The sequence below is a fragment of the Mobula hypostoma genome, chromosome 22, assembly GCF_963921235.1.
Source record: "Mobula hypostoma chromosome 22, sMobHyp1.1, whole genome shotgun sequence".
Taxonomy (NCBI): Eukaryota; Metazoa; Chordata; class Chondrichthyes; order Myliobatiformes; family Myliobatidae; genus Mobula; species Mobula hypostoma.
In genome coordinates this window covers 1,880,731-1,897,380 of record NC_086118.1, presented here as the reverse complement: position 1 = coordinate 1,897,380, position 16,650 = coordinate 1,880,731, and the positions used below count along the sequence as shown (strand labels likewise).

The 16,650-nt window shown below is 44.2% G+C and overlaps 1 protein-coding gene across 2 annotated transcripts in view; it reads left to right on the top strand.

The window, feature by feature from the left end:
• Positions 1-16,650, top strand: part of tmem104 (transmembrane protein 104) — a 214,292-nt gene that overhangs the window by 59,956 nt on the left and 137,686 nt on the right. For both annotated transcript variants that reach the window (XM_063030861.1, XM_063030862.1), the window contains exon 4: positions 5,599-5,683. In XM_063030861.1, the coding sequence (XP_062886931.1) occupies positions 5,599-5,683 (85 nt within the window). The remainder of the gene's footprint in view (positions 1-5,598; positions 5,684-16,650) is intronic.

Genomic DNA, 16,650 nt, shown 5'->3' with positions numbered 1-16,650 from the left:
ATTGATTCCTGGGATGGCAGGACTTTCATATGAAGAAAGACTGGATGAACTGGGCTTGTACTCGTTGGAATTTAGAAGATTGAGGGGGGATCTGATTGAAACGTATAAAATCCTAAAGGGATTGTACAGGCTAGATGCAGGAAGGTTGTTCCCGATGTTGGGGAAGCCCAGAACGAGGGGTCACAGTTTGAGGATAAAGGGGAAGCCTTTTAGGACCGAGATTAGGAAAAACTTCTTCACACAGAGAGTGGTGAATCTGTGGAATTCTCTGCCACAGGAAACAGTTGAGGCCAGTTCATTGGCTATATTTAAGAGGGAGTTAGATATGGCCCTTGTGGCTGCGGGGATCAGGGGGTATGGAGGGAAGGCTGGTGCAGGGTTCTGAGTTGGATGATCAGCCATGATCATAATAAATGGCAGTGCAGGCTCGAAGGACCGAATGGCCTACTCCTGCACCTATTTTCTATGTTTCGTCCTTTCCTCCGTCAGTACCCTAACTAGTCCAAGGGAGGAAGTGTTTGACTTGGGAGCCCCAGATGCCTTGTTGGTCAGTAATTTAATTTCAGAGATAAACAATCTGGAGGCAATGCCTAATTCGTATATGATAAAACTGATATGTCATAATCCTCTGAAGAAGATTTATTTTCCATTTAAATTGCATCTTGTTTACAATTCTGTTTGTTCAGGATGTTGTTTTTTACAGATGCAGAAATGGGTATATGCCAGCAGATGGCAGCATAGTGTGTGTTAATCTGTTTGTTTGGCTGCAGCCTTTGTTTAACCATTTCAATGTTTTCTACATTTTAAGCTCCGCAACAGGTTGCAAGTTGCATGCTGTTTCTGTTCCCAAAGAAATTAGTTCATGCTCATAACATTTGGAATCGAATGGAAACAGTTCACCAACTGATGTTTATGTAAGTTGATGTACCGTGCAGTTTACCTGCCTGAAATGAGTAGAGTAGGAATTGCTATGGAAAATAATTAGGTCTTCAAATACAGCCAAGTACAACTGATCCTCTCATTATAGAGCCAACATGTAGCTGCTGTAAATTCTATAGTGAGCCTTTGTCTATATGTTGTGTATTGTTTATTTGTTATTTTAAATGTCAGATGTTGATGGGACCATCGAATATTATACTCCACTTGGAATTTTTTTTTATTTTGTGACTGCCATCTGCTTGCTTGAACAATCCTAATTCAACATTATCACCTTGAACTTCTCTTCAATTATCTTAACTTCAGCCGATCAGGGTCAAAGTTATTTCAGGCTCCAAGTCTCTGCCATTTTTCTCCTCTTATGATCATTTTGAATTGCTGGTCTTGCAGTGTTGGCCAGTGCAATCTGAGGCCCACAGTACAGCGTGGCCACACTGGTCGTCGAGCCTGCCCGAACACTTTGCAGGCAGCTTCTCCACACTGAGCTGTGGAGTTGTCATTCATTGCTTCAAGAGCCCCAGTGGAGTGCAGGGGTTCACAGCGGGTTGCTGGTGCAGCAGTATCGCTATTGGTAATTGGTTTATTCTGCTGTGATACAGTGGAAACACTTTGAGTGGAAAATCCTGCAGAAGATGGTGGATTCGGCTCAGTACATCACGGGTAAAGCCCTCCCAACCATTAGGCACATCTACATGAAATGTTCCCGTAGAAAAGCAGCATCCATCATTCAGAGAACACCATCCAGGCCATGCTCTTTTCTCACTGCTGCCTTCAGGTAGCCTGTGCAAGTGCTTCAGGACTCGCACCACCAGGTTCAAGAATGGTTACTAACCCTCAGCCATCAGGGTGTGAACAAAAGGAGATAGCTACACCCATTCTATTTCTGGTGTTCCCACAACCTGTGGTCTCACTTTAAGGACTCTTTATCTTGTTATTTCATGTTCTCATTATTTATTGCTATTTATTTATACTATATTTGCACAGTTCGTTGTTCATTGATCCTGTTAACAGTTGCTATGCTATAGATTTGCTAGGTATGCCCACAGGAAGAAAAAATTCAAGTTGTTTGTGTGACATGTATGTAATCTGATTATAAATTTACTGTCAACTTTGAAAAACTTTGTTTTGCATGCCACCGATACAGATCATTGCAAACCATGAGTATGTTGAGGTCGAACAATAACAATGCAAATGATAGCAAAGCAGATTTAGCTAATATAAAGGAGTGATGTACACCCGTGAATGCTTGGACTAGAAAACCAAGAGTGCTATAACAAACTGCACCTGAGAGGCTGCAGTAAAGGTGAAAATGCTGGAAATCCGAAATAGAAATACACACTGCTGGTATTATTCAGCAGGTCAGGCAGCTTCTGAAGAGAAGTGATAAATTTGACATAGTATACAGTGGCTATTTAAAAAACAATATTCACCCTCCTTGGAAGTTTTCACGTTTTATTGTTTTACAATATTGAATCATAACGGATTTAATTTGGCTTTTCTTGACACTCTTCTTTGACCCTTCCATGTCAAAGTGAAAACAGATCTCTACAAAGTGATCTAAATTAATTACATAGAAACACAGAAAACCTACAGCACAATACAGGCCCTTCAGCCTACAATGCTGTGCCGAACGTGTACTTACTTTGGAAATTACCTAGGGTTACCCATAGCCCTCTACTTTTCTAAGCTCCATGTACTTGAGGTCTCTTAAAAGACCCTATAGTATCCGCCTCCACCACCGTCACCAGCAGCCCAGTCCACGCACTCACCACTCTCTGTGTTTAAAAAAACTTACCCCTGACATCTCCTCTGTACCTTCTTCCAAACACCTTAAAACTGTGCCCTCTCATGTTAGCCATTTCAGCCCTGGGAAAAAGCCTCTGACTACCCACACGATCAATGCCTCTCATCATTTTATACGCCTCTATCAGGTCACTTCTCATCCTCCATTGCGCCAAGGAGAAAAGGCCAAGCTCACTCAACCTATTCTCATAAGTCATGCTCCCCAATCCAGGCAACATCCTTCACCCCCTTCAAGTCAGTATTTAGTAAATACACCTTTGGCAGCCATTACAGCCTTGAGTCTGTGTCAGTAGGTCTCCACCAACTTTGCACATCTGGACACTGCAATTTTTCCCCATACTTTACAAAACTGCTCAAGCTCTGTCAGATTGCATGGAGATCATGAGTGAACAGCCCTTTTCAAGTCCAGCCACAGATTTTCAATTGGATTGAAGTCTGGACACTGACTTGGCCACTCCAGGACATTAACTTTGTTGTTTTAAGCCATTCCTGTTTAGCTTTGGCTTTATGCTTGAGGTCATTGTCTTGCTGGAAAACAAATCACCTCCCAAGTTGCAGTTCTCTTGCAGACTGCATCAGGTTTTCCTCCAGGATTTCCCTGTATTTTGCTGCATTCATTTTACCCTCTACCGTCACAAGCCTTCCAGGGCCTGCTGCAGTGAAGCATCCCCACAGCAGCCACCACCATGCTTCCCGGTAGGGATGGTGTGTTTTTGGTGATGTGCGGTGTTTGGCTTACGCCAAACATAGCGTTTAGCTGGATGGCCAGAAAAGCTCAATTTTGGGTTCATCAGACCATACAGCCTTCTTCCAGCTGACTTCAGAGTCTCCCAGATGCCTTCTGGCAAACTCTAGCTGAGATTTCAGGTGAGTTTTTTCAACAGTGGCTTTCTCTTTGAGGTAGTGTTCATAGCTTCAATGTCCATTCTGAAATCGGATGGCAGAGGGGAAGAAGCTGTTCCTGAATTGTTGACTGTGTGCCTTCAGGTTTCTGTACCCCCTTCCTCCTTCCTGATAGTAACAATGAGATCAAGCTATGACTTGGGTGATGGGAGGTTCTTGTACCTTATTCTGGTAATGTGGTGGCACATTTGGATGAAGCAGTCTCTCGAGGTGGTGGGGTGGGGAGCAACCAAAGGTGTTTTTTTTCCTTTGTTAAATACGTTTTTTATGATTGCAAGACTATACTGGACCCCAAGAACTTCAGGTTTTGCAGGTCAACCTCATCAGTGAACTGCTGGTTAATTGGCGTAGCCAGCTGGCGTGTGGGAGGAGAAGCTGGATTTGGTTCGAAGAAGCTGACCTGGGGGCAGATGCTGTTGATGCCTGCTACTTAAAGGCTTTGGAGTTGGTGCGCGAAGGTAGCATGCAGTGTAAACGCGGATGATTGCCTTGGATGTTTCTTTTGTTATCTGTTGAACATTGATAATGTAAGATGTTGCAGGCCAGTTTCCCTTGTTTGGTGGTGAGACAGGATTCGGGCTGAGTAGCCTCAATTGTAGCGAGGTCTAGGCCTCAAGCTGCTGGTTTTCCTGCTGCTGCAGTCCAGGTGATGAGACGTATGAGGCAGTGAAGCTTGGCATCCACGGTCAGTTGTGGGTTGGCCTCTTGTCGGTGCTGCCCCCTAGCGTTCGATCGGTGGAGTGACAGACTGGGTTACAGGGAACTGTACCATCAATTTGTGGGACATGTTTTTGCTCAGGGTCTTGGCCCATATATGTGAATTTTACTTTTGCTCGCTGTTTTGAATGTGCTGTGTATGTTTTGCACCTTGGCCCCAGAGGAACACTGTTTCATTCGGCTGTGTCCATGTATGGTTCAATGATAATTAAACTTGATTTGATTAATGATGGATGCTGCCTTTTTGAGGCATCGTTCCTTGAAGGTGTCCTCATGGTTAATGACTTAAAAACATTAACTGTTTCTCTCTCCTTGTTCCCATTCCAACCTTACTCCTTCGGAATGCTCTGCTCTCCACTCCCTCCGCACTAATCCTAACCTTACTATTAAACCCACCGATAAGGGGGGTGCTGTTGTAGTCTGGTGTACTGACCTCTACCTTGCCGAGGCACAGTGAGAACTCGCGGATACCTCCTCTAATTTACCCCACTAAGGAGCACCTGGCCATTGTCTCCCACACCATCACCAACTTTATCCGCTCAGGGGATCTCCCATCCACTGCTGCCAACCTTATAGTTCCCACACCTCGCACTTCCCATTTCTACCTCCTACCCAAGATCCACAAACCTGCCTGTCCAGGTGGACCCATTGTCTCAGCTTGCTCCTGCCCCACCGAACTCATTTCTGCATACCTCGACACAGTTTTATCACCCCTTGTTCAATCCCTTCCCACCTATGTTCGTGACACTTCTCACGCTCTTAAACTTTTCGATGATTTTAAGTTCCCTGGCCCCCACCGCTTTATTTCCACCATGGATGTCCAGTCCCTATATACTTCGATCCCCCATCAGGAAGGTCTCAAAGCTCTCCGCTTCTTTTTGGATTCCAGACCTCTACCACCACTCTGCTCCGTCTAGCGGAATTAGTCCTTACTCTTAATAATTTCTCCTTTGGCTCCTCCCACTTCCTCCAAACTAAAGGTGTAGCCATGGGCACCCGTATGGGTCCTCACTATGCCTGTCTTTTTGTTGGCTTAGTGGAACGATCTATGTTCCAAACCTATTCTGGTATCTGTCCTTTGCTGATTTGCTGATTTTTGGATGTTACCACCTGATTTATTGAGGAATAAATGTGTGTGTTTGTGTAGTTTATACATGAAGTACTGCATGAGGGTAACTGTTAGTTAGAAGCCCTTTCCATTTAGCCTAGCGGATCTTTTAACATTCTTTCTTCCTGCAGCTATATGACCACAACTTTTGTCATTGAGGCCATGGCAGCAGCAAATGCACATTTACGTTGGAAGAAGAGGGAGAGACAACAAATAGTAAGTGATGGCCATTGAGGGGTCACCTTTAATTCAATCAGTCTTCACCAAATGGATTGAATGAAATTTAAAAAAACATTTAGGTGGTGTCATCAACTCAGGAGATCTCCCATCCACTGCCCCCAACCCCCTAGTTCCCTTACCTCCTACCCAAGATCCATTGTTTCTGCCTGTACTTTGCTCCACTGAACTCGTGCCGGCATATCTCGACTCCATTTTATCGCTCTTGGTTCAGTCCCTTCCCACCTACATCCGTCACACTTCACACGCTCCTGATCTCCTCAACAACTTTCAATACCCTAGTCCTGAATACCTCATTTTACTGTGGACATCCAGTCCCTATACACCTTTATCCCCCATCAAGAAGGCCTTAAAGCTCTCTGCTTCTTCCGCGACAATAGACTTGAACCAGTTAGCCTCCACCACCACCCTCCTCCATCTAACAGAACTGGTCCTCACCCTCAACAGTTTCTTCTTTGGCTCCTCCTACTTTCTCCAGACTCAAGGGGTAGCCACGGGCACCCACATGGGCCTCAGCTATGCCTCCTTTTCATTGGCTAAGTGGAATGGTCCATGTTCCAAGCCTTTCCTGATAAGGTTTCCCAACTCCTCCTTCGCTACATTGACATCTGCATTGTTGCTTCATCCACCCATGCTAAGCTTGTCATTTTCACCAACTTTGCCTCCAACCTCCACCTTGCTCTTAAATTCATTTGGTCCATATCTGACACCTCTCTCTCCTTTCTCAATCTCCCTGTCTCCCTCCTTGGAAACAAACTATCAACCAACATCTTTTATAAACCTTCCAATTTTCATGACTATCTTGACCATACCTCTTCCCACCCTGTCTCCTGTTTAAAAAAAAAAGCCATTCCTTTTTTCTTAGTTCCTTCATATCCACCACATCCGTTCCCAGGCTTTCCTTTCAACATCAAAGATGTCCTTCTCCAAAGAATGGGGTTTCCCTTCCTACAAATTGACGCTGCCCTCACCTGCATTTCCTCCATTTCCTGAACACCTGCACTCGTCCATCTTCCTGCCACCTTAACAGGGATAGAGTTCCTCTTTTCCTTGCCTACCACTCAATGAGCCTCCACGTTCAGCAAGTCATTCCCCGCAAATTCCGCCACCTTCAATGGGACCCTGCCACTAAACACTACTCTCTCCCCCCCACCCCACTCTCGGCTTTCCACGGGGATCACTTCTATGTGATTCCCTTGTCCATTTGTCCCTCCCCAAGTGGCCTCCTCTACGTTAGTGAGACTCAACATAGACTGGGGAGCTGCTTTGTCAAGCATCTCTACTCCATTCACAAAAAACAGAATTTCCCAGTGGCTAGCCATTTTAATTCCTATTCTCACGGTCTCCTCCTCTAGGTAGCCTCCAACTTGGTGGCAAGAACAATGATTTCTCTGACCTCCAATAATTTTCCCCTCTCTCTTCCCTCTTCACTCCTCTTCACTCTGGTCTCTTACCTCTTCTCGCCTGCCTATCACTTCCCTTGGTGCCCCTTTTCCTTCCCTCTCTCCCAGGGTTCACTCTCCTTTCCTATCAGAATCCTTCCTCAACAGCCCTTTACCTTTTCCACTAACAACTTCTTCCTTCATCACCCCTCCCCCATCTACCTGGCTTCATCTATCACCTTCTAGCTTGTCCTCCTCCCCCTCTCTCCACTGCCCCCCCCCTTCTTATTCTGGCATCTTTCCTCTTCCCTTACAGTCCTGATGAAGGCTCTCAGCCCAAAACGTTGACTGTTTATTCCCCTCCATAGATGCTGCCCGATCCGCTAAGTTTCTCCAGCATTTTGTGTGTGTTCCACGGATATAAAATGTTTAAAGGAATTGTAGGAACCATCTGAACGTCTGTCTGTATTTTGTGTTGTGCATTTAAAAACACAGAAACACAGAAAACCTACAGCACAATACAGGCCCTTAGGCCCTCAAAGTTGTGCCAAACATGTCCCTACCTTAGAAATTACTAAGCTTACCTATAGCCCTCTATTTTTCTAAGCTCCATGTACCTATCTAAAAGTCTCCCTAAAGACCCTATCTATTCCGCCTCCAGCACCGTTGCCGGCAGCCCATTCCACGCACTCACCACTCTCTGAGTAAAAAACTTACCCCTGACATCTCCTCTGTACCTACTCCCCAGCACCTTAAATCTGTGTCCTCTTGTGGCAACCATTTCAGCCTTGGGAAAAAGTTTATTATGGGTAATTTGTCACGTGTGTTGGGGTGTGGTAGAAGCAAATAAGTATAGTTAGGTATTCTCACTTTGTTTTAGGCCAGTTTAGTCCAGTTGAGAGTTAGAGGCAACTGGGCTGATATGTTTTTGTTGACCGTTAATTTCTCTATTTTGCTAATTAGAGCATTCTATTATACTTTGCTTATTTCATTATATCGTTAGTTTTAGTTTCGTTAGTTTCTTTCGCTACAAGATTGTTCGTCTTTGCTGGTTTCTTAATATAGGATCGAACATGCTTTTTTCAATTTGAAAATTTGTTATTTTGAAAGCGTGTCATACAGTGTGTCTGGAGATTGAGCAGTCAGTACATGTGTGCCTCCAGACTTGTGCTGTAGGTGCTTCCTTAAAGTAAAAGATCTCTTTCAGGAATGATTCTGGAGCTGTAACAGCTAAGGGAAGTCTGGATAGTCCATCAGAATTCGAGTGGTGCTCAGGCCTCCTGTACGTTATATCATACTGATGTGCAGATAGTAGCAGAGCCCAGTGTTGCATTCGACTTGTAGCCTGGGAAGGAATAGCTGTACATGCCCCAAAAATTGACATGAAGGGGCAACGATCTGTCAGTAGTGTAAACTGTTGACCAGAGAAGAATTGCCCAGTGCCCCCGAATACTTCTGTGTGTTTCTTCAATACCTCATGAAGACCAGTGATCCCACCAGTCGAGTGTACTTTGTTCCAATGAGTTTGAGCTGCTGCAACCACGAGCGGCCTAGAAGTGCTGGAAAACGACCTTTGACAATGTACAGCAGAAGTTTCTTTCTCTGTTCTTTAATCTCCACTGTAACATGTACAACTCTCCTCACTGGAACAACCTCACCTTGCCCCTTCTGGGGTGAGATGCTGCAATCTCTCTTTGTAAACCATCTGACACCAGCGATACTGCAGCACCCGTGTCCACCTGTATCCTCACTGTGGCTCCATCCAACCACGGGGTCACCCAGTAGCCATCTTAGTGTTCTAAAACAGAGTAAACGTACAAAGCTTCTTCAACCACAGAGTGCGAGTCTCTCAGTCTGTCCTCAGGATGCTCCAACTTGGTCACGTTTCTTTTTGTTTTTCCAAAAGTCATCTTTCTTTATTACTGTGTTTTTGATTGACAGTGTCCTTTTACTTTTACGGACACATTTAATACTGTATATCCCTTTTTGTCACAACTTTGGCAATCTAAATCCTCATACCAGCATTCTTTTGCCAAATGCCCAGTTTTGCCAATAGATGTCTTATTCTTAAAGTCAGTAGAAACTTTATGAACTTGGGGAGATGTGTTTAGTCGTTGTACCTGGCTAGCTGCCATGTGCATAGATGTGCTGATTTCAATTGCCTTCTGTAATATTAGTCTGTCTTCGGTAAGCAAACATTTTTGAATTGGCTCACTACACAGACCATATATGAGTCTATCACGTAATGTGACTCCCAAAAATCACAGTATTCAGACAATTGCTTCAGCACCGCCACAAACTGTGAAATAGACTCCCTTTCCTCTTAATTCCTTTTATGAAATCTAAACCTCTCAGCAATAATCAAGGGTTTAGGTGAGTAGTGGCCCTATCTCCAATAAGGCTTATTGCCAGGCCTAGCAGGTTGCACTGGACTGAACAATAAATAAAATTGTTTTGCACCCATCACAGTCAGAAAAGTTAGAACATAAATATCATCTGAAATTTGATTTGTTAGTGCAAAATATTCATCTATCCCCCTCTGGCCTCACAACCGCCCCCCCGGCCCCACCAACCCTCTTTGCGTCTACAGCACAAATCCTGAAGATTGTGGTTCATCTTCTTCCAGCTGAACAATTGGAAATTATAAAAAACAATTTATAAGGCATGTCACTCTGTATCCTGTCTGCCTCCAGTTTACTCTAAATGGTGGCACATCTCTGGCTCTTCTGGAGTTGTAAGTCTATCTTGGCTGTCTCCAGAATCCTGCCATGGTGAAGCTTTACCAATCCTATCGTTTGTTGGCATGGTTGAGGCATCTTTATGGTAAAATGCACCATATATTTCCCTTGATTCACAGTGTTCATAGTCTTTACTGAACATCCACATTGATGGTGCATGCCCTTCTAAATTCTTTTTTTCTTGTTTTTTTTTAAATAAAAGCACTTTACTAGTATTCAGGTGATGTTGACTAATGAAACTGAAATTTAGACTCCACCCGAAGGTAAATATGCAAATGTGTGGTGAAAGAGTCCAATCTGAAACATTCAAATGATATATTACACCAAGGAACAAAAAAGTGCCCAAGCTACTGGATTTCCAGACCAGTAAACTGGCTAAGCATTGGAGACAGTGGAAAGGATCCCTCACAAGACTGGGGGTTTGCTGAGGAGGGTATTGCCCACGGCTCTGAGTCAATTGAGGAAGCAGTAGAGGCCACAGACCATAAGTCATAGGAGCGGAATAAGGCCATTTAGCCCATTGAGTCTGCTGCACCATTCCATCTTGCCTGATTTATTTGCCCATTCTCCTGCCTTCTCCTCGTAATCTTTGATATTCTTACTAATTGAGAACCTGTGAGCTTCTGTTTTAAATATACCCAATAACTTGCCCTCCGTAGGCAGCTGCATGGACAGAAAAGGTTTAGAGTTATGTGGTTCAAACACAGGCAAAAGGAACTAGTTCAGGTAGACAACCTGACTGGCATGCATGAGTTGGACTGAAAGGCCTGTTTCTGGGCTGGGCAGCTCCTACTCTAATTGACTATTGTTTCCAGTGTGCTGTTGTTTTGGGGTAGACAAACACGATGGGTGTTCATTCCACAGAACTCACCCCATTTGTTATGTGGTGCTCTGGATATGACTATCGTTGCATGACTGATCTAGTCCCTCCATTGAAGTCTGATGTCCTTTTCATTGTGCACTTTGGACAAGTGATTGTCCGACCACCTTGTGCACACATGCAGGGCATTGCTTTTCATGTGCTCTTTTCGCCATCCACAGTACTTGCAACAACTGAGCTGCCTAGTCAGTACTTCTCCAGCTCGACCTTGTGTCTTGTGTGTCATCCCATGTACCTCCCATTCTAGACATAGGCATAGACATAGACATAGAAAATAGGTGCAGGAGTAGGCCATTTGGCCCTTCGAGCCTGCACTGCCATTTATTATAATCATGGCTGATCATCCAACTCAGAACCCTGCACCAGCCTTCCCTCCATACCCCCTGATCCCCGTAGCCACAAGGGCCATATCTAACTCCCTCTTAAATATAGCCAATGAACTGGCCTCAACTGTTTCCTGTGGCAGAGAATTCCACAGATTCACCACTCTCTGTATGAAGAAGTTTTTCCTAATCTCAGTCCTAAAAGGCTTTGCCTTTATCCTCAAACCGTGACCCCTCGTTCTGGACTTCCCCAACATCAGGAACAATCTTCCTGCATCTAGCCTGTCCAATCCCTTTAGGATTTTATACGTTTCAATCAGATCCCCCCTCAATCTTCTAAATTCCAACGAGTACAAGCCCAGTTCATCCAGTCTTTCTTCATATGAAAGTCCTGCCATCCCAGGAATCAATCTGGTGAACCTTCTTTGTACTCCCTCTATGGCAAGGATGTCTTTCCTCAGATTAGGGGACCAAAACTGCACACAATACTCCAGGTGTGGTCTCACCAAGGCCTTGTACAACTGCAGTAGTACCTCCCTGCTCCTGTACTCGATTCCTCTCGCTATAAATGCCAGCATACCATTTGCCTTTTTCACTGCCTGCTGTACCTGCATGCCCACTTTCAATGACTGGTGTATAATGACACCCAGGTCTTGTTACACCTCCCCTTTTCCTAATCGGCCACCATTCAGATAATAATCTGTTTTCCTATTTTTGCCACCAAAGTGGATAACTTCACATTTATCCACATTAAATTGCATCTGCCATGAATTTGCCCACTCACCCAACCTATCCAAGTCACCCTGCATCCTCTTAGCATCCTCCTCACAGCTAACACTGCCGCCCAGCTTCGTGTCATCCGCAAACTTGGAGATGCTGCATTTAATTCCCTCATCCAAGTCATTAATATATATTGTAACCAACTTGGGTCCCAGCACTGAGCCTTGTGGTACCCCACTGGTCACTGCCTGCCATTCTGAAAAGGTCCCATTTATTCCCACTCTTTGCTTCCTGTCTGCCAACCAATTCTCTATCCACATCAATACCTTACCCCCAATACCATGTGCTTTAAGTTTGCACACTAATCTCCTGTGCGGGACCTTGTCAAAAGCCTTTTGAAAATCCAAATATACCACATCCTCTGGTTCTCCCCTATCCACTCTACTAGTTACATCCTCAAAAAATTCTATGAGATTCGTCAGACATGATTTTCCTTTCACAAATCCATGCTGACTTTGTCCGATGATTTCACCACTTTCCAAATGTGCTGTTATCACAACTTTGATAACTGACTCCAGCAGTTTCCCCAGCACCGATGTTAGGCTAACCGGTCTATAATTCCTCGGTTTCTCTCTCCCTCCTTTTTTAAAAAGTGAGGTTACATTAGCCACCCTCCAATCCTCAGGAACTAGTCCAGAATCTAACGAGTTTTGAAAAATTATCACTAATGCATCCACTATTTCTTGGGCTACTTCCTTAAGCACTCTGGGATGCAGACCATCTGGCCCTGGGGATTTATCTGCCTTTAATCCCTTCAATTTACCTAACACCACTTCCCTACTAACATGTATTTCGCTCAGTTCCTCCATCTCACTGGACCCTCTGTCCCCTACTATTTCTGGAAGATTATTTATGTCCTCCTTAGTGAAGACAGAACCAAAGTAATTATTCAGTTGGTCTGCCATGTCCTTGCTCCCCATAATCAATTCACCTGTTTCTGTCTGTAGGGGACCTACATTTGTCTTTACCAGTCTTTTCCTTTTTACATATCTATAAAAGCTTTTACAGTCAGTTTTTATGTTCCCTGCCAGTTTTCTCTCATAATCTTTTTTCCCCTTCCTAATTAAGCCCTTTCCCCTCCTCTGCTGAACTCTGAATTTCTCCCAGTCCTCAGGTGAGCCACTTTTTCTGGCTAATTTGTACGCTTCTTCTTTGGAATTGATACTATCCCTAATTTCTCTTGTCAGCCACGGGTGCACTACCTTCCTTGATTTATTCTTTTGCCAAACTGGGATGAACAATTGTTGTAGTTCATCCATGCAACCTTTAAATGCTTGCCATTGCATATCCACCGTCAATCCTTTAAGTGTCATTTGCCAGTCTATCTTAGCTAATTCATGTCTCATACCTTCAAAGTTACCCCTCTTTAAGTTCAGAACCTTTGTTTCTGAATTAGCTATGTTACTCTCCATCTTAATGAAGAATTCCACCATATTATGGTCACTCTTACCCAAGGGGCCTCTCATGACAAGATCGCTAATTAACCCTTCCTCATTGCTCAAAACCCAGTCTAGAATAGCCTGCTCTCTCGTTGGTTCCTCGACATGTTGGTTCAAAAAACCGTCCCGCATACATTCTAAGAAATCCTCTTCCTCAGCACCTTTACCAATTTGGTTCACCCAATCTACATGTAGATTGAAGTCACTCATTATAACTGCTGTTCCTTTATTGCACACACTAATAACAATCTGCACTTTCAATTCATCCACCAACAATCTGCACTTTCAATTCATCCAATTCATTCAATTCATTCATTCTAGTCCATCCAAAGGTTCTGCCCAAGTTTTCCAGAACTCGGCAGCTTTGAACATTCTCAGAGTTAACTCTGTTCCACAGAGTCGCTCTTCCCCAAAGCGTGCATACAATCAGATCTCAGAAAATCTTGTTGGCTCTAAAGAGGACATCAAAAGGTCCTCCCTGTTCCTGATTGCAAGTAAAACAGTTAAAGTCAATGGTTTTGTTCCTTAGTGGGTTGAAGTGAATCTGTGAGGTACCCATGCTTTCTCCCAGATCTCATTAGAGGGCTTTATAGCAGAACACAACTCTGCCCTGCGGCCAGTAGCAATTCCCTTTGCTGGTTCTGGTTGATCTTGAATAGCTTGCACAATATATCACAGGCTGTTGCTATTCCTGTGTAAACCCCAGCTGCTAAAGATTTGTAGTGACTTGGGTACCATTGATGCCCATATCCAATGCCTAAGTTGATGTTGGTTGGTCTGCCTTTTTAAATTTAGATGATTGTTATAGCCAAATTATCTTTCATAGAACATGGTCTGAGCATAGGAACAGGCTGTTAGGCCCATTCAGTTCAGACAGGTTCCTGGAAGAATACAATTCATTCCTCAGTCCTGATGAAGGGTTCTGGCCCGAAACGTCGACTCATCGTTTCCACTGATGCTGCCCGACCTGCTGAGTTCATCCAGCGTACTGTAAGTTTTGCTTTGATCACAGCATCTGCAGATTATTTTGTGTTTACGCTTCGTTACTCTGCTGCGAAGTCTCTTCGAGGTATGCCTACCCTGAAGAAGTTTAAATCCTCTCTTCGACAGGAGTTCAGTGAGACCTTCTCTCACTGCTCCCCCTCTGTGATCTCCGTCCTCCTTCATTCTTCAGTCCTGACGAAGGGTTCCGGCCCGAAACGTCGACTCATCGTTTCCACTGATACTGCCTGACCTGCTGAGTTCCTCCAGTGTTGTGTGGAAGAATACAATTGCGAGTCCCCATTCTCCATCCCTTCCAGAGAACCCACAGGTTGCTCCCCAGGAAGCCTGCAGGGTGCTTTCTCTGGACTGCCCAGCTAATGCCTTTTCAAAGGTACTGATACAACTGTCTCACCAACCTTCCAGGCAATGGCTTTATGTTGTTCACAAGTCTACGTAAGAAGATGTGCTGACTTATGTCCCCTCTGTATTCCACTGGGCTTTAACCAACAAGGGCTGCAGTTGCTCGAAACCTGAAACAGAGACTGCTCGAAATATCCAGCAGGTTTGGCAGCATCAGGGGGCTTAATAGTTCAAGCTGTTGAACTTTGATCACAACTAAGATACCTTGGAGAGGAAAAAAGGTGTAAATTATTGCAAAAATTAGTAACAGGAAAGGGCAAAAAATAAAAAGGACTTGTAATTTGTAGAGGGAAAAGCTGGAGCACAAGACTGGTTAGCAAATACAAAAATGGACAATTCACTTTTCCAGATATATAGGAAGAGAGTGTCAAAATAAAAGCTGGATGTTAAGAGGATGCAGGGTGACTTGGATAGGTTAGGTGAGTGGGCAAATTCATGGCAGCTGCAATTTAATGTGGATAAATGTGAGGTTATCCACTTTGGTGGCAAGAACAGGAAAACAGATTATTATCTGAATGGTGGCCGACCTGGGTGTCATTGTACACTAGTCATTGAAAGTGGGCATGCAGGTACAGCAGGCGGTGAAAAAGGCGAATGGTATGCTGGCATTCGTAGCAAGAGGATTCGAGTACAGGAGCAGGGAAGATATTCTTGCCATAGAGGGAGTACGAAGAAGATTCACCAGATTGATTCCTGGGATGGCAGGACTTTCATATGATGAAAGTCTGGATGGACTAGGCTTACACTCTGGAATTTAGAAGATTGAGGGGTGATCTTATTGAAACGTATAAAATTCTAAAGGGATTGGACAGGCTAGATGTAGGAAGATTGTTTCCAATGTTGGGGAAGTCCAGAACGAGGGGTCACAGTTTGAGAATAAAGGGGAAGCCTTTTAGGACGGAGATGAGGAAAAACTTCTTCACACAGAGAGTGGTGAATCTGTGGAATTCTCTGCCACAGGAAATAGTTGAGGCCAGTTCATCGGCTATATTTAAGAGGGAGTTGGATATGGCCCTTGTGGGTAAAGGGATCAGGGGTATGGAGGGAAGGCTGGTACAGGGTTCTGAGTTGGATGATCAGCCATGATCATACTGAATGGCGGTGCAGGCTCGAAGGGGCAAATGGCCTACTCCTGCACCTATTTTCTATGTTTCTATATTAAGTGGATCAGACAGGAATTAATATTGGCAAATAGGAAAAATTTGCAGAGTTCTAAATAATTACCTTGGATTGACCTTCACAACGTAGTAGATGATCAAGGGGCCTGATATCAGGAGGGACATAAACTAGTTTCTGTCATTAGGAGAAAAGTACCAGGAAAACTTAAACTAATTTGACAGGGGAATGGGAACCGGAGTGACAGCGCTGACGGTGAGGCTGTTGGTTTACAAAAAGGCAGTGTGTATTGATACTGCTAGCAAGGAGAGGCTGATGATAGGGCAGAATTGCAGTCAACAGGATAAGTTGCAATGTAAAAGGCGGACAAAATTAAAAAGAGTGAATAAGGACTGAAGGTGGTATATTTGTATGTGTGCAGTACTGTATACTGAATAAGGTAAATGAACTCATAGCACAGTTACAGATTGGCGTGTATGATGTGGGCATCACTGAATCGTGACTGAGAGAAGATTATAGTTGGGAGCTTAACATATTGAAAGGACAGGCAGGTAGACAGAGGGGGTGGCATGGCTCTGTTGATAAAAATATGAAATCAAATCATTTGAAAGAGGTGACACAGGGTTGGGAGGTGTGGAATCGTTGTGGATAGAGCTAAGGAATTGCAAGGGTAAAAGGATCCTGATGGGAGTTGTATACAGATTCCTTGACTGTGGTCTACAAATTACAATGGGAGATAGAAAATGAATGTTGAAAGGGCAGTGTTACGATAGTCTTGGGGGATTTCAATATGCAGGTAGATTGGGAAAATCAGGTTGGTGCCGGATCCCAAGAAGGGGAGTTTCTAGAGTACCTGTGAGATGGCTTTTTAGAGCAGCTCATGG